The 24,086-nt window shown below is 34.0% G+C and overlaps 1 protein-coding gene and 1 long non-coding RNA gene across 5 annotated transcripts in view; one reads left to right on the top strand and one right to left on the bottom strand.

Annotated features, from left to right (window-relative positions):
- LOC141618544 (serine carboxypeptidase-like 3) overlaps positions 1–24,086 on the bottom strand; it is a 46,710-nt gene that overhangs the window by 16,260 nt on the left and 6,364 nt on the right. For 3 of the 4 annotated variants that reach the window (XM_074435649.1, XM_074435651.1, XM_074435648.1), the window contains exons 4-9: positions 18,449–18,571; positions 18,264–18,366; positions 17,903–17,940; positions 10,630–10,731; positions 10,452–10,538; positions 10,119–10,271 (exon numbers count right to left, since the gene is read on the bottom strand). In XM_074435649.1, the coding sequence (XP_074291750.1) occupies positions 10,119–10,271; positions 10,452–10,538; positions 10,630–10,731; positions 17,903–17,940; positions 18,264–18,366; positions 18,449–18,571 (606 nt within the window). The remainder of the gene's footprint in view (positions 1–10,118; positions 10,272–10,451; positions 10,539–10,629; positions 10,732–17,902; positions 17,941–18,263; positions 18,367–18,448; positions 18,572–24,086) is intronic. The other variant, XM_074435650.1, reaches the window with a different exon arrangement.
- On the top strand, positions 333–2,512 carry LOC141618550 (uncharacterized). The gene is made up of 3 exons (XR_012531426.1): positions 333–445; positions 543–651; positions 2,405–2,512. It is a non-coding gene; the product is annotated as an uncharacterized LOC141618550 (long non-coding RNA).

Raw genomic sequence — 24,086 nt, 5'->3', positions numbered from 1 at the left:
AGTTTAAACCGTGTAAAATCTTTTATTTCGAAATAAGGGCGTATCGGGGGGAAAATGACAATTCGTTTGAACGTTGGGTAAACGAAATTGGAAGTGGGTCGTATGAATACTCAATTTTATTGTAATCTTGTGTTTAAAGACTTTGGTCTTGACGGAATTTGCATTTGACTTACGGATTTAATTATTATTGAAACGAGTCAAAACCGACTCGTAAAAATCCCGACTAAAAATCCCGCACCTCCTTTTCTCCTTTCCTCTTCCCTTCCCTGCGTGACCAGCCCCTTCCCCCTTCATTTTTTCTGATTTTCTCCATCATCTTCAACAATAACTCAAAAACACCATTTTTCATCATTTCTAGCTCAAAATCGTCACAATTTCTTCGTTACTAGTCCGTTTTTCGCATAATTTACCTTTCCGGAATCCCCTCGCCACGATCTACAACTTAGTATGTTCTAATTTCAATTTTCATTAAGTTATTTTAAGACCAATTTTCGGAAATTCGGTTTTATATGCTTATTATTGTGTTTTAATTGTTTATTTAGGTGAAGGATTGGAAGACGAGTTCGGGGACTCGTATATTGTAGAGGATAGCGGCTAGTGTCGTTAGGGTTTGGGTTTTCAAGGTGTTAATTGCTCTTTTTCTAGCTTAAGGTAACATATTTCGAGTTACTCGACGAAAGATCGTCACAATCTTTGTTGTTTTGGATGTTTTGTGATTTTTGGTTTAAGTAAACTTTTCACATGTTAAAATATGGTTGCAAGCATGCTTAATTTGTGCCTTTTGGTTAATTTAAGTTAGAATATTAGTAATGGAACGATTAATTAATGATTAGATGATGTTAAAACGAGATAAAGTGAAGAAAAAAACGGAAAAAAATGAGGAATAGGGTGACGGGCAGCAGGCCGGCATGCCGTGGCAGGCCCACGGCTAGCCCATGGTTGGCCCGGGTCGGTCCGTTGCTTGTTTCGCGGGTTTCCATGCTTTGTCCGTCAATTTAGGTTCATCAAGGATATAATTAGAATGAGTACACATGGTTAAACTTGTGAAGGGAATCCTAATAGTAGCTAAAAGTTATGCTAATGGTAGAAAAATTATGTTATATTGACAATTATCACATGTTAGGATAGTTTACGAAATGAAATTGTAATTAATAGGCTCAAAATGAATTTTATAGTGATAATTGTAATGTTTTGTTGATTGTCTGTAAAACCGAGCCTTAGTCCCTTTGATCGATGCGATGTCGATTAATTGAGTGATTGGTCGGCCGCAATTTGACCCGCACTGTCGCAGTAGGTCAGGGTTGCGGGTAAAAATTCGGTTGAATGAATTAGATAATCGGCCTTTTTCTTGTTTTAGGCCATTTATTATATCTCTATTTCACATGTATAGTTAGTTGAATTTAAATAGCTTCTTATTTTGTAGTAATGGCCCTAGATTTCCCTAAAGCCTTTAATATTGTTAAAATTGCTAGAACTGGAAGTTAGTATTGAATTCTTATTGAGGAACTGTTGGGATTGTATGCTGTAAATAGACATTTATATAGCTTTCACATGATAGAATGTTAGAATTTATGTTGGTAAGTAGGACTTTTTGCCCTCTTAAGGTTAAGTGGGTGTCTTACTTGACTTATGTGGTGAGTCTTGGGTGGTGTGGGCTAAAATATTCAAGCTGGGACTAGCTGTGACTAGGTCCTAGGTGAGTATTTCGGCCTTCATCATAGATAGGTCTTTATAGTCTTTGACGAGTATATGTTCACTGCTTGATAGCCTTTGTGTTCCTGACTAGTGGATGTTTATCCAAGTTGGGGCATGACCTCAGGTACTTATTTTGATAGTATGGGGTCAGCTTAAGTACTAGCCGACCCTTCGGTGGTGTCCTTAGGGTACTCACTTCACTTTGTTTTAAAAAAAGTTGTGAGTCTTGGGTGCGGTGGTGTGTATCCGCATGTCTAGGTCTGCGCAGATTTTAGGCTAGGGTTGTGTTGTCTCTTGGCCATGTTTTCTTAATAGTAACCGCTGAGCCAAGATACCGGTTCGATTACCTTCCCTACCTCGTGGTATAGACTTGAGTTACAAAGTGACTATTGACGATGCTAAGAACTTATGCCTGTCTTTGATATATTGCCCTTTCTTGTTTGATGATTCTATGAATCATAGAAGGTGAGATGCAAGCCGGCTATGGTTGATAGAGTTTGGATTACAATTTGTTATATGATTCACATGATAGTTAGTTGGGTCAGTTTAGGGGTCATTTGTTAGAATACATGATAAGTAAATGGTTTATCAAATTGTTTACATGTTACATTACATGTTACATTAATTTTGACGATTCGTGGCTGGGAGGACTCGAAGTTACTCCCCACTGAATTGTGGCTTTCGTGTTTGTATAAAATGCGATTGACAGGTTGTTGATGCTTTGTTGGGGGTCACAGACGGCTAGTGAGCAAGGAACCTTGGACCTAGTTTTGGCTATTTTATTAGTAAACCTTTTACACTTTTGGTTTGTATATAATTTGAAGGGACATATGTCTCCCTTTCTATTTTTGGTTTGTATCCTTATATTTCCGCGTCTTTAGTTATATATGTAAGTTAGTTTATCAGCTGTTGCAGGGTTATGACACTCTTCTTGAGTTGGAATTTGTTGTGAATGGTTTAGTTAGAAAAATTTTTGAAATTGCAGGTTTTGGACTAGTTGAACCATTTACAAACATATCCTACCAGTTTTTCTGTAGAATTTACGTATATAATTAAGGCTAGATTTAAGGGTGTCACACCTGTAACTTATTAAGATGCTTTATTTAGTTTCAACTCCGCAAAAGTCTGATGCAAGCATAAACATGAGAATGTTTATTTAGCTTGGTTGGTTGGTGGCAAAAGTTTTGCATATAACAACGCTTCATTATATTCGGATGTGATTTGATATAGTTGGATTTTAAAATCATCTTGCATGAGTTTTGTAAATCGCGACTATCCTAAGGTAGAATACAAACTTAAGAAGAAATCTTAAGTAAAAGTCAAGGAGTTGAATTGTATGTTTTGATCATGTGATAAACTTTTCTCGAATTGTCGAGTAGTTTTGTTTATACATGGAGTTTAGTGGGAGTAATGTGGTGTTAATAGTCTTATATGTAAGGGACATATTGATCATTGCGAATGATGAAAGACTTAGGAGAGGAATAATACATCTCTAAGGTATCCAGATCTACAAAGATAGTTCTAAGAGGATATTAGCGTTAAATGAATATTTTTATAATGATAAGAGTCTAGACAAGTTCAAAGGTATTAAACATGTAGAAATTAAATCCACTTGCTTCCGCTGCAGGATTAATTCATTAAGCTAAGATGTATTGACATTCTTATAATTCGTATGCTTAGAGTATGAGGAAAGGTTATAAATCGAATTTAAGTGAAAGTCACTATATAGCCATATAGTCTATCCATTAGTACTCAAGAAGCACTAATGATATGTCTTCTATGTCTCATATGTAGATAACATATTATTCATTAAGAATGATAGGTACTTTCTTCCGTGAAGAAGTGATTGGGAGACTAGGAAGAGACGCAAGATATCTTTAGTATCTGAATCTATAGTGATAGATTAGAGAGGATAAGTGTGTAGAAATAATTAATGGATTTGTATGCAAGGAGTTACACAAATACCATATTCTAAATCACATAAGGATGGTTAGAGAACCGTCTTGGCTATATTATTTAAGGAGGATATCTGCTAGAAACATCCTAGGCAGTTGAACAATGAGATATATACAACAGAAATTGAGTACACTTGCAATAATGAGATATGCAAGAAGGAGGGGATGATATTAGGATTCTGTTTTATGAATTGGAGGAACTATGGTAGCTCGTTCCAATAACTGAAGGTCCTATCCCTACACACTGTGAGGATAGTGGGAGCTATTCAAGACTTGAAAGCCTATGTCTAGATTGGATTTAGACACGTACTCAAGAGTTTTATAATAAAGATTATACATAACAAAGGGAAAAGTACATAGTAAGATTAGGGTAAGTGCAATGTGTTGCTAAGACTTACTAACCAAAACCTTCTCATAGGCTTAGCATGATAAGTCATGCCATTTCAATTGAGTTGAGATGTATGGATGTATACAATATTAAGTATGGATTATAGATTATGTAGTAATTGATATAGTATCAATTTTACATATGTGATAATACATTTATCGTTTGAGTTTTATTCAAAACTCTTTTCTGATAATACTTTGTTTTCAAAATAGGTTGTCGAGACAATATTGAACCCTATTTAAGTGAACTGGATTAACATAGTATTGACTCCTAGTCACTCATATGAGGTGACGTCTCCAAGTGACTAGAGTGTGATGTGATTGATGGCAAGTTCAAGTGCCATAGGGTCATAAGGAATGACTAGTCGATCACATAGGCAGACTGTATGGGACACTCTGTTGGGAAGTGACCGCTTATAGAGTTCTGGTAATTCATATACAGCCTGGTCATGGCAAGAGCTACTATAGTATTTTTTTGAGTCAATTCTTTGACTAAAGACTGTTCGCCCAAGTTGGCACAGTTTCTGAGTGACTTTGAGTTATGCTCTACGACTTTCGTAAATGGGGTCAAATGGGCATCTCTTGGGTCATGATGAACTGTGGTTAAACAAAGGGAATAGTGCGATAGGAATTGTCCATCCCCTTGTCAGGCTTATTTAAAAATCTCAGGGCCACTCGAGGAGTAGTGAACTGAAAATATGTGACCACGCTCGGAAGGTATCTTTGGTAGATACTTCTGGTTAGACAATTACTCTCCAGATCGAGGAAACCACTCTTGATACGATCAGTTGCAAGAACGACCTGCAAGACATCTTGCATTGAGTGGGAGATTGTAATAGGACAAGAGAGTTGGTGACGCACACTTGTCTCGGACAAGTGGGAGATTGTTGGAGTATGTGTCCTCAACAATAGTGCGATCACATTAATAAAACTCATGATAAGAATACGTAAAGGGATGACTCATTTTTATACGTCAACTGATCAACATTAATCGGTAATGATTCGCTGACTAGAGTTTGACATTACTTTCGTTTGACGGTGATGATCAGTTAATCCCTTAAGGTCACACCTAAAGGACAATTCCCTTAATAGATAAATTAATTAATTGTATAATGATACAGATTAATTAATTCCTTAAAATTGAACAATTTACATATGTGAGTGAGAATATGAATCTTATTGTAATTCGATAAGATTCGTTTTACTAAATAAAATGTTTTTATATTACTAAAACTTTGTTTATGAAACAATTAAATTAAGAATGATCGGTTAATTATAATTACAATCTGTTGTAGATTATATTAACATAAACCATTTTATACACTTGTAATCATGAATTACTAGTCAATTGTTATATATAATTCTATTAATATATGTAATGATATTTAATTGTTAAATATGCATTAATGTTATTAAATAACATGTTACATGTTACATGTCACATATTATATGACAAAATGACAATTGACAAAAATAAAATGAATTCCATATAAAATGGGGCACCGGTTTTTTATGGGTATTTAGGTGAAGTGGTTAATTGTTTTTAATTGTTGAAAACACAATGATTAACCTCTAAGACTAGACTTCACCCTAGTTTTGTTTTGAGAAGAACAATTGCAAAAGTGAAAGGCATGCGTGGGCTCCCTTTGGTCACTCCCTCCAACCAGTTCCCCACTCCCCTAAATAAGAATTAGAATTGTTCTTATTCTTATTCTAAGCATTCTAACATTAGTTTTTACACAACTAATTCTCTTTTATTCTCACATTCTCTCTAAAATTAGTTTTAGAACACACACTTGTTCAAAATCAAATATTCATTTTGATTACTAAAAGTAGTAATAAGAAATAATATTAGATTAAATTTTAAGGTCATTTAATAATGATATCTAGTTAACATATTATTAGATTTAAGGGATTGTCTTGGTGCAATTGAAAGGAGGTTCTGACAATATCGAGATAAAGGGGGATCATCCATTTATTTTGAACTCAAGAACAAGTGAGAAAGGTGTTCTTACTTGTGCCCTTAAAACCGATTTTATCATTGTAAAGATTTTTTTCTTACTTTCTATTTATAATTTGTTTTGCATGCATAAGATCAACATCTAATTTTAAAGAGTAAATTAGATCAATAATTAAAAGAGTTTAATTAGAGGGTTATAGAATCCTTTCATTATAGGCCTCCAAATCAATGATCACATAGCCAAAATATATTGATAAAGCATCGTATGCAATTTTTTCTTTTGTTCTTATCTTAGAAGTAATCTTAGTTTCTCCGAAAATATTTTATTATTCCAATTAATTTCTGTATATCATAGACATACATTGGTGATATCATTATTAATTGTATTGTTAAATTATAGTAATAAATGAAAGCCAAGCTGATCACTACCGTGTTAAATAATCTAGTTATTATTTACAATTTTCTACCATGAATCAATATGATCATTATATTGGTAATCTTATGCTTTATTTTTTCTAAATGACTTAAGTTTGATGGATCATTAATGATATCATGTCCAAGTATTTCCAGATTATATGTCATGAGCAAGTGGCGAAGTCAGAATTTAAAGTCAGTGGCGCAAAAAAAATTTAACAGGGGCGAATGGGTAATGGAATAAGATAACGTTGAACAAAATTCAAAATTTTTAACCAACAAATATCTTTTTTAGGGTTAGAGTGATGTTTTATTTAAATAATGATATTATTATTGTCAGTTTACAACCTATTGATTTTTTTCTAGTCAACTTTAATGGAAAAAGACTAATTATTTTATCTATTTTTTTTCCCGCTGTTTCATGCTTAATTGGATATTATATTATTTTTGTTACACTATTTAGTGCAAAATCAAATTTGGATATGACTATGGCCCTGTTTGGTAAATAGTGGATTAACATTAGTAGAAGCAGATTTAGAAAGCATATTTGACTAGCAAAATGATTTAACAGGTTTGACTAGCAAATTTATTTAGCAGAATTGTTTTAGAGGTGTTTGGTAATTGATGGTTTTAGATTAACAGATTGTTTAGATCCTTTGTAAAATGACAAATAAAGATATGAACAAATTATTTATTACATATATAAAAGGAAGGTTAGTATATTTTAAGGGGGTAAATAAGATAATTTTTTCTTTCCAATCCGCTAACCCAATATGCTGGTAGGAGTAGCATATTGGACCCCAATATGCTATTTCAATATGCCATTAACCAAACGCTCTAAATAGCATATTCGTAAGTCAAACATGCTAAACCTATCCAATATGCTGAAATTTGGCAAATATGTCATTTACCAAACAGAGCCTATGACAAGTTAGTTAAGTTGAGATAAACTTTTCCTTTTTTTTAAAAAAAAAAAAAAAAACTACTACAAAAACTACTTGTAGCGACGCTTGCATTGTGGCGTTCTTATAAAAATTACTGAGTTTAGACTAATAGCACTTAAAAATAAGGCGCTTTCAAAAAAACGTTCCAAAATTGAGCTCCATATATCTCAAATTCCCAATATAACTCTGGCGCTTCCTTTTTATTCACCTCTAAAATCCTCTACTAGTTAGCAACCCTAGATAATACTGTAAAACTAAAACTCCTTCCTCCCTTCCTCTTCATGAATTAGAGAGAAGAAAACAACAGTTGAAGACGCAACTCGGAAACCATGAGCAAGGTATGAATCGTTTTCTCTCTGTATAACAATGAACTTGAAGTTTAAAAAGATTCCTTTTTTTATTTTATTATCATCTTCAATTAAAACCAGAGGTTTCTTTATTTTAGATGATTTTCGACAAAATACATTTGTTATGTAAGATTAAAGTTGATAATGTAATTGGGGTTGAAAAAGAACAACTTTTATGTATTTGTACATCTCAAATAGACACTATTTTTGTAAGTAACAATTGAACATGCAGAGAAATGTTGATGCCTTTCTATTTGTATTTTGAACAAGAATATTGTACGTTCTCAGATTAATAGTTTGATTTTGATTCTAAATTATTATCTTGTCTAATAATCTTGAGTGATGCTAATTTTTTTTATTAAGGATCTATGGTGTAGGGCATATTGAATCCAGAGCTTGTAGGATGCTTCATTTTCTATGTAAGTTTTGTCTACTAGTTGTTACATATGATTTATGTCTCTTTAGTTAATTTTTCGTCTCTTTGGTAGTTCCTTTGTTTTATATCTCCAACATAATCTGCAATAGTTGATGTATTAAAAACTATTTGAGTAATGTTTGTCTTAACCTCAACTGTTTTTGTTTTGATTTAGGTCTCCCAACATTTGGAACTAAAGTAAATAGAACAAAAAACTTGCAGAGAGAGTTTTTTTTTTAAGTGTACTCCTATTGACTGGTAAATCTCTTATTCTTTTGTATTTATTCATTACTCGGTATGAATTAGCTCTCTCTTAATTTGTTTGAATCGCATATTTTATGTATAATATTACTTGATTTAGCTAATATTTTTCTGCCATGCCCTCTTTTCTAGTAGCAGGACACAACAAAACAATCACCAAATTGATTGAAGAGGGTAACAAATAGATTTTCTTACCATAAGGCAATTTTAAAGGCTTACTTTGAACGAGATTCTAGCACAAGCAGGCTAAGGTGAATTCTCTCAAGATTTATGAAATATTATACCAATGGATTAAGATATTGGCATGATATCTCTTACATTATTATATCGTAAATGTTCTAATGTTTTGTTTGCAATGATCAAGTTTGATAAATATGTGATTAATGCCATTCTTACTCTATATCTTTGAATGAAAATTAAGTCATTGTCTTTTTGCTAGGTGAGATATATACTTGTAAATGTTGTTAGTTAAGTTCTTTAGTAATGAGACAAGTAGTGACTGACTTAGGATTTCCTAGTGAAAATTTGCAACTGAACAAACAGGAACACCATGATCAAGAGATATTCCTTCAAATTAAATTCCTTCGTTGATAAAGCCATTTTAACAGGTGTTGCTTCTCTTCTACTTTAGTTTTGTATATGAACCTTTTCTAAGTTTGAAGTATCTTAGTTTGTCACGAGAACAATAGAAATGTTGTCGACTTCTTGGATTTGGATGTTTTATGTATCAATTTTGAAAACTGATTTGGGAAGTTTCGATATCCTAATTTTTCCTTTACTTGGTATTGCAGATTGAAGTCTGCAACACAATATCAAAATTGACAAAGATGCTACTGAAGGAAACATGTTACTAGTACTATTTAACTAACCATTATGTTTGGAGTTATCTTGGGGGGATTTGATGTATATATAGAACATCTTAGTTCATAAGCTATCAATCTTTGTTTTTGTGCTTCGGTTATATATTCCAATTTGTATACTTTTATATAGCTAGATTGGTATATGAATTTGACATTATGTATATTTTTATATTGAGAGAAAAATGGTGAAAATGTGTATTTGTTTGCCCAAAATTGGTATCTTGACTATAACAAAGTTATTTTATTCGGAGTTTCTCTAATGCTCAAATATGTCATGTGAGGCTTGATGTGTATGTCATATAATAATATGTCTAAGCATAAATAAAATCGTTGCTAGCAACGAACGACGCTAAAAAGCGCCTGATTCTCCGCCTCAAATTAGGCAGCGCTTTTATTTTGCCTTTACCGACGCACTTATGTAGCGCCGCTAAAAGTGCTAGCGGCATAGGCAAAACCGGCGCTTTTCATAGCGTCGGTAAAACCCTTGGCGGTGTTATTTAGCGCTTGTTAAAAGTATAAAATGAACGTCGCTATAACCTTTTCTCCTAATAGTGAAATTGCAATTTGAATATGTGGTACTCTTATTGTTTACATTAATAATACATAGGTAATACATATGATGATAACTAATAGTTTTTTTTTCTCAAACATGTATTCTTTAAATTTATGATTTTTTTTTCAATAATATGTAAAAGTTTTAGACACCACGGCATTGGGATTTTAAGATTTTGTAGAGATGTAAAAAGTTATGTGAAGAGCTTTTTTTTTTATCAAGACGTATTTAATTGAATCAAATCATATATTTTTTACATTTTCATATGTTATTGTGATAAATAATATAACAGAGAGAGAGAAAGAGAGAGAGAGAGAGAGAACTTACACGACAAGCAAATACTCCATGTTCCTGACCATAATTATATTTCAACGTGCTTTCACTCATGATCCTTTTCCTCTTAGTAGTTATAAGTTTTTGTATGTCAGTATTATTACAATAATTCTCTAAAATGTGGCTAGTTGTAATTTCACGTAGATCCTGAAAAATTATGAATTTTGATTAACATGCATTATTACAACTAATAATAAAATAAAAACTTCAACTATGCATGTGTTTATATAGTGTACACCTTCTAAGAAGATAATGGCTTTAGGTTCCCTTCTATCCAAAAAAATATAAATAAACCTTAAAATATTACGAGATTTACAATAAACTTACCCTTGTAAATTGTAGAACGTTTGATTTACACTTGTGGTTATTTGGATCTATGTTATGATAAACACCATTGCAACTTGTTTTAATAGACTACATACAAAAACACAATATCAATATTACATTGTTAAATTACAATGATTATATTATATTAACGTTAGATAAATAAATTATTTAGTGTTACCTCAAAAAATTCATCTGAAATAAGTCCCATACCATGTGCAAAAGCAACTTGAGTGTTACCATCTATAGATCTATCGGTGGCCGGATTGCCTAATAGGTATCCCTGCTCAATAGTTCTCATTAAACAAGTTAACACAAGCATACTAAATTAACAATGTTAATAGATAACTAGCTAGTATTCATCTTGTGCAATAATATAGGATATATATTAATTTTTAGTATAATCCATATAGATTTTAAATTGATAGCCTAATAATTTTTCATATTTGTCATCCTTACAATTTTATTTGAGAAATAATTTGTAATTTCAAACCTGATCAAGTCATCATATGCTAGGGTAGGTCTAATATGTGAAAAAAGAGCAAAAGTATTAGGACCAATATCCAGGTTAAAGTGCTAATTAGCGAGCACCTTTTTTTTTGTTTCTCTTCATCTTTTAGAATGGGGATTTGATAAATCACTTTAAAATATTAGAACAAAGAGACTCAAAATCAAATTTTCCTTTTAGTAATGTCGAGTGAAATATTTTGGGCAAAGTTTAAGAGTGGTGAATATAAATTATCTAGAATTTAAATTCAGAATAAGATTTGGAAAAGTATTTAATATAGATAGATTACTTTATCAGTTTTATGACTAATATTGTAAGATGAAAACATAAGGTAGATATGTCCGTAATTATCTAATAATTGACCACCTCAATACAACAAATTAGAGCGTCAATAAAAAGAAAATGGCACTCTTACGACTCAAGTAAGGATGGGGCATGCCATGATCATTACGAATATAGTCGTTCGAGTTACTATGGTGCTACGTTCCTTATGTAACTTGGCATTTGTCAACTCGAGAGGTAGTTATACTTAGACTTAAGATGTGCGATTTTTCCCTTTCTATTGAAGCAGGTTGCTAATGACGCTCATTTTCTAATCTTACTTAAAATTAGTTATTTAGTTGACGCTATTAAATTAATTAATATGATTATTGTATTACACTACGATGTGTAATGTCATCATTATAAGATTATATTATTGCATTAAGATGTAACTGTTTTCACTATTAAGATAGTTTTAAAAATTCTAATTGTATAGATGGAGAGGACAATAATAATAATCTTATAATGATGACATTACACAACGTAGTATAATTTAGTGAGCCATTTTAATTTAATTTATCATAGTCCTCTTTTTTATTTAAATATTTTTATAAATTTAATTTTTGGCAGATGTCTATCACATTTCCCCTTACTTTTTTTTTCCTTTCCTATTTTTTTTCATTTTACTTTAGTTATGTAAATGTTGTGGCTGTATTGCAAAATGATCTATATTAATTAATCCCTTATTATTTGTGATTAACACCCTTAATTATTTTTATTAGTGTTTTTAGTCCTAAATTATATGTGCCTCAATCACTCTTTGACAGCTCGGCACATACAACATAGTTCTTTGAATTAACATTATATAAAGTTTTTACGATACAGCAAGGAAGTAGATATATACAATAATATTATTTGAATTTTTATTTATGTTAATAGGTATTGACAACGCGGATATTTTTTTTCAAAAAAAAAACATTATCTCAAATTTTGTCACTTTAAAAAAGTTATTCTGGCCACTAATCTGCTTCGACTTTAGATCATTGCCTATAATATAAGACCCCACGTTAATTGAAGAGGTTCAAAGATTGGCTTAAATGACTAGTGCTTAAAGGGATTGAATGCACTACTCATATCAACAAAGTGAACTTTCTTTTATGGTCATCCATGCGAAAGAACTCCAAAGTTAACCGTGCTTGGCTAGGAGTAGTCTTGGGATGGGTGACCTCCTGGGAAGGTTCCCTCGATGCGCATGAGTGAGGACAAAATGCGCTATAAAGGAACCGTGTTGATCTGTGGGCCATGTACACAGCCTGTTGAGCTATCATAAGTAACCGCTCCTGACCCGGTTTGGATCAGAGTTGTTACAGGTGGTATCGGAGCAACCCTGCGACCGTGTGGTGATGGGAGGCAGTTGTTATACGCTCCTGGAGGCAGTTGTTATGCGCTCCATTGCGATCACCCACCTAGCGGGGGAGGATTCTGGGTTAGCGGTTATGCTCCCAGGCGCAACGAGGACGTTGCGTTCTTCAAGTGGGGGTGATTGTAACACCCCACGTTTATTGAAGAGGTCAAATGATAGGCTTAAATGACTAGTGCTTAAAGGGATTGAATGTACTACTCATATCAACAAAGTGCACTTTCTTTTATGGTCATCCATGCGAAAGAACTCCAAAGTTAAGCGTGCTTGGCTGAGAGTAATCTTAGGATGGGTGACCTCCTGGGAAGGTTCCCTGGATGCGCATGAGTAAGGAGAAAATGCGCTATAAAGGACCCGTGTTGATCTGTGGGCCATGTACACAACCTGACGAGCTATCATAAGTAACCGCTCCCGACCCGGTTTGAGTCGGGGTGTTACATATAATTAATAGTTTCATGTCTAATATGATATGAGAACTACGTAACGATTTTTTTTTTTTTTTTGCCAGAAATGTATACACATTTTATTCATCCATATAGAGGAATAAATGAGAAGATTTTACAAAAGGGAAAAGTCAACAATGCCCACTATAACGAGGCAAACTAAGCCATATTAAACAACTTAACATAAGTTCCTGCATAATAGCTTTAGTCAACAATAAATTCATCCATATAGGGAAATATTTGTTTTCCCGAGTGCTCCATCAACAACATACTCTAGAGAAGGTACTCCCTCTATCCCAGTGAATAGTTTACACTTGCTTTATTTTGTGAGGGAGAAATAAAGCAAGTGTAAACTATTGAATGGGACGGAGTGAGTAGTAAATAACAAAATAAAAAATCTATAACTCTCATTACCATTTTAAATGGGATTTTGTATTAAGTAAGTAATAATAGTACACCAAATCTAGATACTTTTAACCAGGAAGATGATAGATGTACACCATGTGCTACTGTGCATAAGGATCTCGTACACCCGCGAGTAATAGTACGACATATGGCAGGACTAAAAAATATTTCATTTTTTGTTTGTAGGGAAATTTAGCGAGAGAAATTTACTGTATTAGGGGGAAGTTCTTGTTACGAAAAAATTTATATGGGAATTTTTATTCGAAATATTATGAGATTTTTAATCGTATATAATCAAATCATACAAATCAAACTTAATGTTATTTGTTTATATTTAAACTTTTAAAATATTATATTGCTTCCTCCATTTTGTTTTATTTTCAATTCCATTATTATAGATAGTTTTTAAGAAAAGCCCGAAAATGACAACAATGGCCTCACCTTAGTCTTTTCTCACTCTAACTCAATTACCCAACAATGACCCTACACCAACCTAACTGCAAACCCATCATCATCACCTACCACCACCCCACGTCGTCAACAACTGCCATCGAAACCCACAACCACAAACAAAACATCACCACATTAACCCCACAATCACCGAATAATACCCAACCTACGACACAACCATAATGAAACCCACACATGACGAATGATCTTCAAAACATACGACAAGGTAGGTCCGAGGTGGCTATTTTCAGAAACGAGGAGCATAATGACAGATCTGACTAAGTCTAGATTAGTGGATTGAAGTTTCATTTAGAATATCCAAAAGAACCCATTTTAACATACTCACATGTTAGGATATGACTTGTATTTGTGGGGAAATTTGTTTTCTTATGTACGATGTACATACAAATGACCTAGTTGGTAATCATGTAAATTACTTAAATTTTCGCATTTTCTTACATATCAGTATATCACTCCTAAACTCAAATATCAACCATTTGTTTGGATAGAAACAGAGGAGGCAAGAGAGGAAGGGAGGAGGTTGAAAGAGAGAGAATACTTTGTGTATGTTTAATTAATTAAGTAGAATTGATTTGATGAGTGGAGTTAAGTTAATTTTAGTTAATTTATGCTCAAAAAAGTAATGAAATTGTCTTTATTTGAGTAAATTTTAATTAAGTAAACTCTAGTTATTGTTACTTCAGTCAAGTTAATTGTGATTACGTTTAATGAAAGATTAATTCACTACACACATTTGTAACATGATATGATATATTATACATTTACATCTCCTGACTTAAATATGTTTCCGATTCACCGTCATTCGATAAACTTAATTAACCTACTCTAATCCACGCCTCCCATTTCGCTCATTAGTACCTTACCGCATCATCAATCTACACCTTCCGTTCTACCCATTTGATAGCAAAATTATATTAATAAACTTAGTTAAGTTTGATGAAAATTAGTTTTGGTGTCGGTGCGCCTAAGTTACCTATATTTACCTTTTTATATTTTATTTTGTGTATACTACAATTCCATTTACTCGTCTAGTTCATATGGAGTACATTTTTGTATGAAATTTTTAAAGATGATAATTCATCAACTAAATTATAACATACATTTACTACTTCCATTATGCCTCATTCTCCTCCTCCTACTGATACTTCTACTAATACCACCTTAGTGTAGTCGTTATTATTGTCACTATCACTACCCTAACAATTATTTCATGACTTCCGTTGTTGCTGCTCTTAGTCTCATGACTCTTATTGTTATTGTTGTTACTTTTATTATTTACGTTGATTACTAACACACCTGTTAAACGGGTCGGACGGAATACAAATCGGGTCGTATGGGTCTCGGACCGGGTTAGGTTAAGAATACGTGTAAAAAAAAAGACTTTTACCATTTTTCAATAAAAAAACATTCTTTTAAAAAATTAAATGATATTTAATATAAATAATATGATTATATTCATTATTTATTGTACTTATATTCATACATTTATAAGTAAAATTACTTAAATTAATTTATTTTTAAATGATATAATTGATTTTTAAATTAGATTTTTGATTTAAGATATAAAAAAAATATTTTTTATTTATTATTGCAAATATAATATAAGTTTGTTTTAATATTTTAATAATATTCTTGATTTATTTTTGACCCATCGGGTCTGGTTGGATTTCAAATCTAAAATAATAGGTCATTTTGGGTAGCGGGTTAAGATTTACGGGTCTTTGACCCTAAAAATCCCGGTTAAATCGAGTAGGATTTACGGGTCTTATCAAGTTTTGACAGGCCTAGTTACTAGTGTTATATTTACTACAGTTGAGGTCACTATAATTAACAATTACTTTTAATTTACTCAATCTAATAAAACTTACCTTAACTAAAGTTAATTAAAATAAAATTAAGCTAATCAACCTAATTGAACACAACTTAAAGGGCTATACAATCTTATATTGTAGATATAGTAACATAATCGATTTAATATATAATTAGAATCATCATAACATATATGTTTTTCGGTTAACTTCATCAAACAATAAACTTACATTTCCTAAATTAATTTAATAAAAATAAATTTAGCTACAATTGTCTTCATTTATTTTAATTAAAAAAATATTACTTAACATAACAACATATAACTTAACTTAACTTAATCCACACGTTTTTGTTTCACCTATTAGTAGTTCGTCACATCTTCGATTTTCTAACATTGAAAGGACTAATTAAACCATCTATTTTATGGCGAGATTACCGGAGACAAATATTATGTCAAATTATAATTATATTATGTGAAGTTATAGTTTTTGGGTATATTATGTCAAATTATAATTACATTATGTAATACCATTATGTCTCGAATGTGAATTGTTGAAATTCATATTAATTCTAACTGTTACGAGTAGATAGCATGACGATGTTATCTCTTACACTTACATGCGCTTGATTAAGTTAGTTTAATTAAACTTAACTACGTTAGTTTTATTTAAATTAATTAAATTTAACTTAATCAAACCTAATTGAACCTAGCTTAATGAATGTCCATACATTCTTAAACTATAGACATTCAAATTGTAATATGATATATTATATAATTAGAATGATCTTGACTTATATTTGTTTTAGTTAACTTCGTCATTCGATAAAGTTAACCTTAGAAGTGTGCATTATTCGGCCGAACCGAAAAACTGTACCTGACCTGACCAAAATCTACTTGACCGGAGTCAGAATTAAAAATACTGGTCCACTCACTGGTCTAAGCATTTCAAGATTTCCGAGTTCGTCTATTACAGATCGAACCCGGTTCTTTCGGTGCTGACAAGATTGACTGGAATTTACAATTTAAACTTTTATTCTTAGATTAGATTTTGTAAGAAGATTTTTTTATTGTTATTTAAATTTGTTTAATTTATCGATAGTAGATTTTAGTAACATATTTCTTCACTTTTATAGGTATAACACTAATAATTCCTGAAGAAAGTTAATGTATAGAGGCAACTGCGGAAACATTTTGGTTTAAACGGCTCGTCCTGTCTTCTCATTCTGTTTTTGAATCCGAAATTTTACGTTCTGGCACAAACAAATTTTCCTGTCGAAATTTTTGATTATGGTCCGATTTCAACTAGAATTTTTGGCCATTCCTATTCCGAACCGATCTGGATTGGTGCACAGTCTTCTTAACCTACTAAGCTAATTTCACTAGAATTGTCATCAGTATTCCGCTAAATTATGCATCTACATCCCTTTTTCGGTCATTAGTATCTCACCACATAATCAATCTACACCTCCCCTTCCACCATTTGATAGCGAAATTATATTTTATATAACTGTCTAACATATGTAGAACTAATGAAACCATATATTGTATGAAGAGATTATATGAGATAAATTTTATTTTAATTTTTTATTCTAATTGTATTGTAAAGTTGTTTTAAAATAACTTAGCGGTATTTGGTTTTAAATGTATAGCGTCTAAATTCGTATTAACATTTTGAGCGATATTAGAGAGTCAAACTTTTAAGAATTTCTTATAATAAGCTTAGAAAGTCCAACTATTATAAACTTCTTATTATAATTTAAAATAAATTTTAATAAAAACAAAAATATTGTATGAGGAGACATCTGAAACACTTACATACATTTTTGCTCACTCGCAAGTGCTCGGCTCACATTTTGGTATGGTATTTGTTCATCATTGTCATTATGTTTTTTAGATCTGATCTATTTATATAGTGCTTTATTAAAATAGTAGTGGCCACAAGCTACAACTTAGTAATGTGAAAAATCCACAATGTCATTTTGTTTTTCATGTTATCATTTATGTAAAAGGGAAATAGAGAAATAGCACTTCGTAAGTTTTTGCGAGTAATAAAACTATTTAGTTATAAGAAAAGGCTAAGTGTTGCATAAAAGTAGACTATAAAATAGGAAAATTTGACCGAAATTTAATACTAGCCTTGAGATTAAGAATTGGCTGCATTCCTTCTTCATTATCTGTGAAATTACAAATAGTGTATTAAGGTCATTGATAGGTTTTATTTATCGAATACTTTCAATACATTTAACTTATTTTGTTAGGCATTATGATTTCTAAGTTTTTAAGTTTAGTCTATTTTTTGGCATTGACATCGTTTGGCACATGAGTTAATATTTTTTTGAACAAAAACACTAAACAAATATTAAAAAGTAATTTTTTGAAGCAGATATTAAAAAATACAATTGCTACTAGATTAAAGAAAATTAAAACCTTTAATTTGTTATGGGAAACTTATATAATAAGTAGATTATGAAATTTGAATATGAAAGTTATAATTTACCATTCACCATCCTATGAACAGATGGAGGGAGAGTAAATCCACTGTATGAATCTCCGCCTACGTAAAGAGGATTCGAAACATATTGTGTATGTTTCAGCATCCACTGTAAAATAAATGTAAAAATTGTTAAAAATTGATGATAATTGTTAAAAATAATTAAAAAATACAAATAACATGTGTTTTACCTTTCGTAAAAACTCATTAACATTTTCAGCTATCTTCAAATCCCCCGAATAATTTGCACGAGTTGTTGTAGCATAAGAATAGCCAGAACCCACAGGTAGATCTACGAAGAGTATATTCACAATCTGGTCGTTTGTTGTTGCACCATGCATACATTAAAAGTATTAGAGAATATACTTGTATATACATTATATATTTATATGTTGAGATAATATTATTATATGTGTCAAAATATTATTCTAGAGGTATAATAATAGCTTAATTTCAACACATTTCTACTATTATGGTTATAAACCGTTTCTCTTGCGGAAAGTTGTTTGATGCGCAGTTGCGCACAACACCACAACTACAGTCATAATTATAAAGTTAAACGAGGTATATTTTGTAAATAGCAAATCTAGGCATTGCCACTTCTTCGTCTCAATTATCTATTTACTTTTAATTAAAATATTCCTCATAAATAATATAAAAGATAAACAAATGATTGCTGAATAAATGAAGTATAATTATTTTGATTTACGAAGGCCACTATAAATGCTATTTTAAGGACTTCACAAATTCTAGGTATATAATTATACTCCTTTCCAATGTACCTATTTTTCTTTTTTTTGGACAATCCAATTCAATGTACCCATTTCTATTTCCGGTGATATTTAAAGTACTATATTCTTATAACAACTATATAACTATATAAAATGTCATCAAATAACTTTCTCATCCTCTCGGCATTACATGTAAGGATTATGAGAAAGTTAGTTATATTGCATAATTACAAAGGTTACAATGATGAGTATATATACTAATGCAATGCATTGGAGAACAAGAAACCTAGCAACGTATTTACCTAAAACGAATGAAAGAATTAAGGTAATTACAAGAATTAGGAAAGACGGAATATTAACACAATATAGAAAAGATAGACTAGGAAATATTCCTAACATGCTTCTGTAAGATGGACGACCCAAAGGGGAGACCAATCTTGGAAAGCAAAGCAGTAAAACGCGTCCGAGGAAGCGGTTTAGTAAGAGTTGAACGCGAAGAAGACCTTGTTGAACTTGTTCACGAACAAAGTGGAAGGCAAGAGCCAAACGCTTCATCCGAGAATGAGACACCGGGTTAGCGGAATAGTGAGTAGCACTTAGCTTGTCACAATAGATAACCGGTGGTGAAATGGGAACCCAAAGTTCAGTGAGTAGTGAACGAAGCCAAGTCAATACGGTAGAAGTAGTAGCCACGGCCGTAAACTCTGTCTCGGTGGAAGAACAAGCCAGAGCACGTTGCTTCTTCGAGGCCCAAGAGAGAGCATTAAGACCCAAATAAGTAACATAACCGAAGGTGGAGACATAAGTGTCATGGTCCCCAGCCCAATCCGCATCACAGTATGCATGAAGACGATCAGGCGAGGAACGATAAAGTTGGAGGCCGACATGAGATGTTCCATTTAAGTAGCGTAGTAAACGTTTTAGAGCGCTCCAATGAAGCTCGGTAGGATGTTGCATGAACTGGGCCAATTTGTTGACAACAAAGGTAATGTCGGGACGAGTGAACGCTAGATATTGGAGACTACCTAAGAGAGCACGATAGTCGGTGACATTTGAAATTTCTGGACTCCCATCACGATGGAAAGGTGGGTTCACGGCTAAAGTTGTGTTATCCGGTTTAGACTAAAGCATTTTTGTGTGTGTGTGTGCAATAAATCATGGATATATTTTGATTGTGTTAAGAGAAGACCAGTAGGATTGGAGGTGATCTCGACTCCTAAGAAGTATGACAGAGTACCTAAGTCCTTCAAAGAGAAGCGTGCAGCGAGATACTCAATAAATAAGGACATATTGGACAAGTTGGAGCCGGTGACAGTAATGTCATCGACGTACACAAGCAAGTAGATGGTGTGCAAGGGTGTCGTGTATAAAAATAAAGAAAGGTCAACAAGTGATGCCGTGAAGCCAAGACCAAGAAGATGTTACTTTAGTGTCGTGTACCAGACACGTTGGGCCTGTTTGAGACCGTATATAGTTTTAGGGAGCTTACACACGTGAGTGGGGGTATCCAGGACTAGTGAAGCCTGGTAGTTGTGCCGTATAAACTTCATCGGAAAGAGCACCTTGTAAGAATGCATTATTTATGTCGAGTTGGTGAAGGCACCAACCCTGAGTAAGAGAAATAGACAACAGAGTACGTGCCGTTGTGGGTTTTACGACAGGACGAAAAGTATCAGAATAATCGATCCCGGGTCGTTGAAGAAATTATTTCGCAACGAGACGGGCTTTGTACTTATCAATGGTGTTATCGGGTTTGTATTTAATAAGATAAATACACTTACATCCAATCACATATAGAGACGGGTCAGATGGAATGAGTGTCCAGGCGTTATTCTTTTGCAAGGCATCAAATTCAGCAAGCATAGCATCGCGCCATAGAGGATCGACCAAGGCTTTTTTGGTAGTGTTGGGAAGACGAGAAGGTGGAAAGAGTGTTGCTACTTTGGCATATTTAGGGTTGGGTTTACGGATGTTGTTGGACAGCCGGATGATAGCACGAGGTAGGGGTGACGGAGGTGGGGGAGGTGGTGGTGAGGGTGTCGGCAAACGAGTGGCAGTGGTCATGTCAGGTTAGGAGAGAGGCGTAGAAACAGAGGAGCTGGGTAAGGAGGCAGGGGAAGTGGGCGTGGTATTAGGTTATGGAGGTGACCGTGGAGGTTGGTTGTCGAGGAGATGTGGGAGGTGTCATGGGTAGGAAGTGGTTAGGTTGCAAAGTGTTGGCAGGGAAATTTGGTGGAAGGGACTCGTATGACCACGGATAAGGAGGTGGTGGATGAGTGGTGGTTGGTGATTTCGGGTGAGCTAGGCCAGGATAAGGAAAACAACTCTCGACAAATTTGACATGGCGAGAGACAAAAAATTTGTGTGAGGTGGGATCGAGACAATAAAACGCACTTTGAGTGGGTGAGTAACCAACAAAAATGTAGGGTTTGGAACGAGGTTCTAGTTAGTGCGAGGTTTAGGGGGGGGGGCACGGATAAACATAGGCATCCGAAACTTCATAGTTTAGCATAATTGGGTGGAGTATCGAATAGAGTAACGTAGGGTGTGGAATTGTTTAATGTATGTGTGGGTAAGCGGTTTATGAGATAAACAGCGGTGGAGAAAACGTGAGGCCAGACGTGGAGGGTAGGGGTGTGTGGTTAAGGAGGGACATTCCGGTTTCAACTATGTGACGGTGACGTCGTTCAGCATACCCGTTTAATTCGGGGGTGTGAGGCAGAGTTGTGAGATGACTAATTCCTTTATCATTAAGTGTATGAGCTATTTTAATATATTCGCCTCCATTGTCGAAAAATATTTGTAAAATTCATCGATTAAAATATTTCTCAACGAGTTTTTGAAAACAGACAAAAACGGTGGTAGCATCGGACTTTAATTTAAGAGGATATAACCAAATGTACTTGGTAAAGTGATGAACGAAAATAATATAATACCTGAAATTATCATAAGACAAGGTAGGAGAAGACCATGCACCGGTAAAAATTAAATCTAATGGTGCTTTGGATAATAACGATGAATTAGAAAATTTGAGTTTATGACTCTTGTGTATATGACAAGAATTACAAAAATCAATTAAAGAAATCAGAATTGAAATAGAAAACTTAGATAGTAAATAGCTTAATATTTTTGCCGAAGGATGTCCAAGATGATGATGCCAACCATAGTCTTTGGAGAGTCGGCTAGTGTAAGCGATCGGTTGAGGAGGATGCCATTCATAGACTCCACCGTTAGACGTCCCTTTTAGTAAAATCCGATGTGTTTGAAGTTCCTTTATCGAAAAAGAAGTTTGTGAAAATTCAAATAAGCATTGTTGTCAACACAAAATTGAGAAATAGACAATATATTTCAAGAAATTAGTGGAACAAATAACAAGTTTTTGAATGATAAATTGGAGTTAGCGGAGAGCAAAATATTAAACAGACCTATGCACGAGATAGGCAATGCAGAACCGTCACCAATCACGAGCTCATCACTGTCGTCACAGGGAGTGTGGAGGGCAAGATTTTCAAGGTCATTGGTTATGTGGTGCGTGGCACCACTGTCAACTAGCCAAGGACGAGTATAACAACCCGACCCACCACTGCCGTAACACAATCCCAATAAGATTAGATGTGTACTTTTGGGCCTATTATTTGTCCTCGCTTAAGCCCAAAAGCACAAGGTCTTGTTACTAAGTGGTGGTGGAATCCCTTATAAACATATCACAATCCTCATATTTTCCCGATGTGGGACAACTCAATATCATAACCTTATGGGTGTTACAAACTCCCCCACTTAAAGAACACAACGTCCTCGTTGTACCTCGAACTTGACCGCGGCCAAGCCCAGAATCCTCTCCTGCTAGGTGGGTGACATGAGTACTCCTGACTACATGCTCACCACACGGTCATAGGGTTGCTCTGATACCATTTATAACAAACCGACCCGCCACCGTCCTAACACAATACCAATAAGATGAGATGTGTACTTTTGGGCCCATTATTTGTCTTCACTTAAGCCCAAAAGTACAATGCCTTGTTACTAAATGGCGGGTGGAGGCCCTTATAAACATATCACAATCCTCATATTTTCCCGATGTGGGACAACTCAATCTCATAACCTCATTGGTGTTACATCGAGAGGCATCGGAAGACGAGGCATGGGTGGTGGCAGTATGGGCCTGAGGTTGGGCACGGGGTGGCCTAGCATATGGGAAAGTATTCGAAGGAGGAAATACAACGTCAGGATAGTCGCGTTTGAACTTGAAACAACTCGAGATGACATGGCCGATAGCACAACAATACTGACACTTGCCCTTGAATGAGGATGGGGTATAAGTATCAGTGGTGGTGGGGAAGGGGGGGGGGGGGGCAGCAGAGGTGGAGGCACGGTTGGTATTAGGTGCATAAGAGCATGTGTTGGAACGGCTGGTTTGAGTAGGTTGAGCAGAGGCATGGAAGGGTGCCGGTTTGGTGAGTTGCTTTTGGGTGAGGTCGAAGTTGATAAGTTTTTCATGTAGAGCATCAAAGAATATAGGATCGTCACGGGCATTAATAGCATCCATTATGGGTTTGTAGGTTTCATAGTCAAGACCACAGATAACTTCAGCAATAATGTCGTCGTTATCCATGGGTTTTCCTAAGATAGCAATTTTGTCGGTGCAAATTTTTTTGGTGTGCATAAAATCGGTGACGGATTGGGTAGAGTCTTTGGAAAGGGGTTTAAGACGGTCTTTGACTTGTAGTATGTGACCACGAGTGGATTTGGCATAGGTGTTGGATAGTACAGTCCACACATCATGCAAAGTTGGAGCTCGCATAACGAGGGAATGGATTTCCGGGGTAAGAGTACCAATTAAGGCACCTTTGATGAGTTGATCTTGTCGTTTCCAGGTTTGAAACAAAGGGTTAGGTGCTGTTTTGGTTTTGTCGACTTCGGTTGGAGCAGCTATGGTGTCGGGTGGGCAAGGATAAGAGTCATCAAGATATTTAAGGAGGTTGTAATCAACGAGGAACGATGCAAGTTAATCTTGCCATTGCATAAACGTCAATAGAGTGAGTTTGTCAACCATGGATAAGTTGACGAGGTAAAGTGGGACACTCGGTTCATGGGTGTT

This window comes from Silene latifolia, chromosome X, assembly GCF_048544455.1.
Source record: "Silene latifolia isolate original U9 population chromosome X, ASM4854445v1, whole genome shotgun sequence".
Taxonomy (NCBI): Eukaryota; Viridiplantae; Streptophyta; class Magnoliopsida; order Caryophyllales; family Caryophyllaceae; genus Silene; species Silene latifolia.
This window is presented reverse-complemented; position numbering and strand designations above follow the sequence as displayed.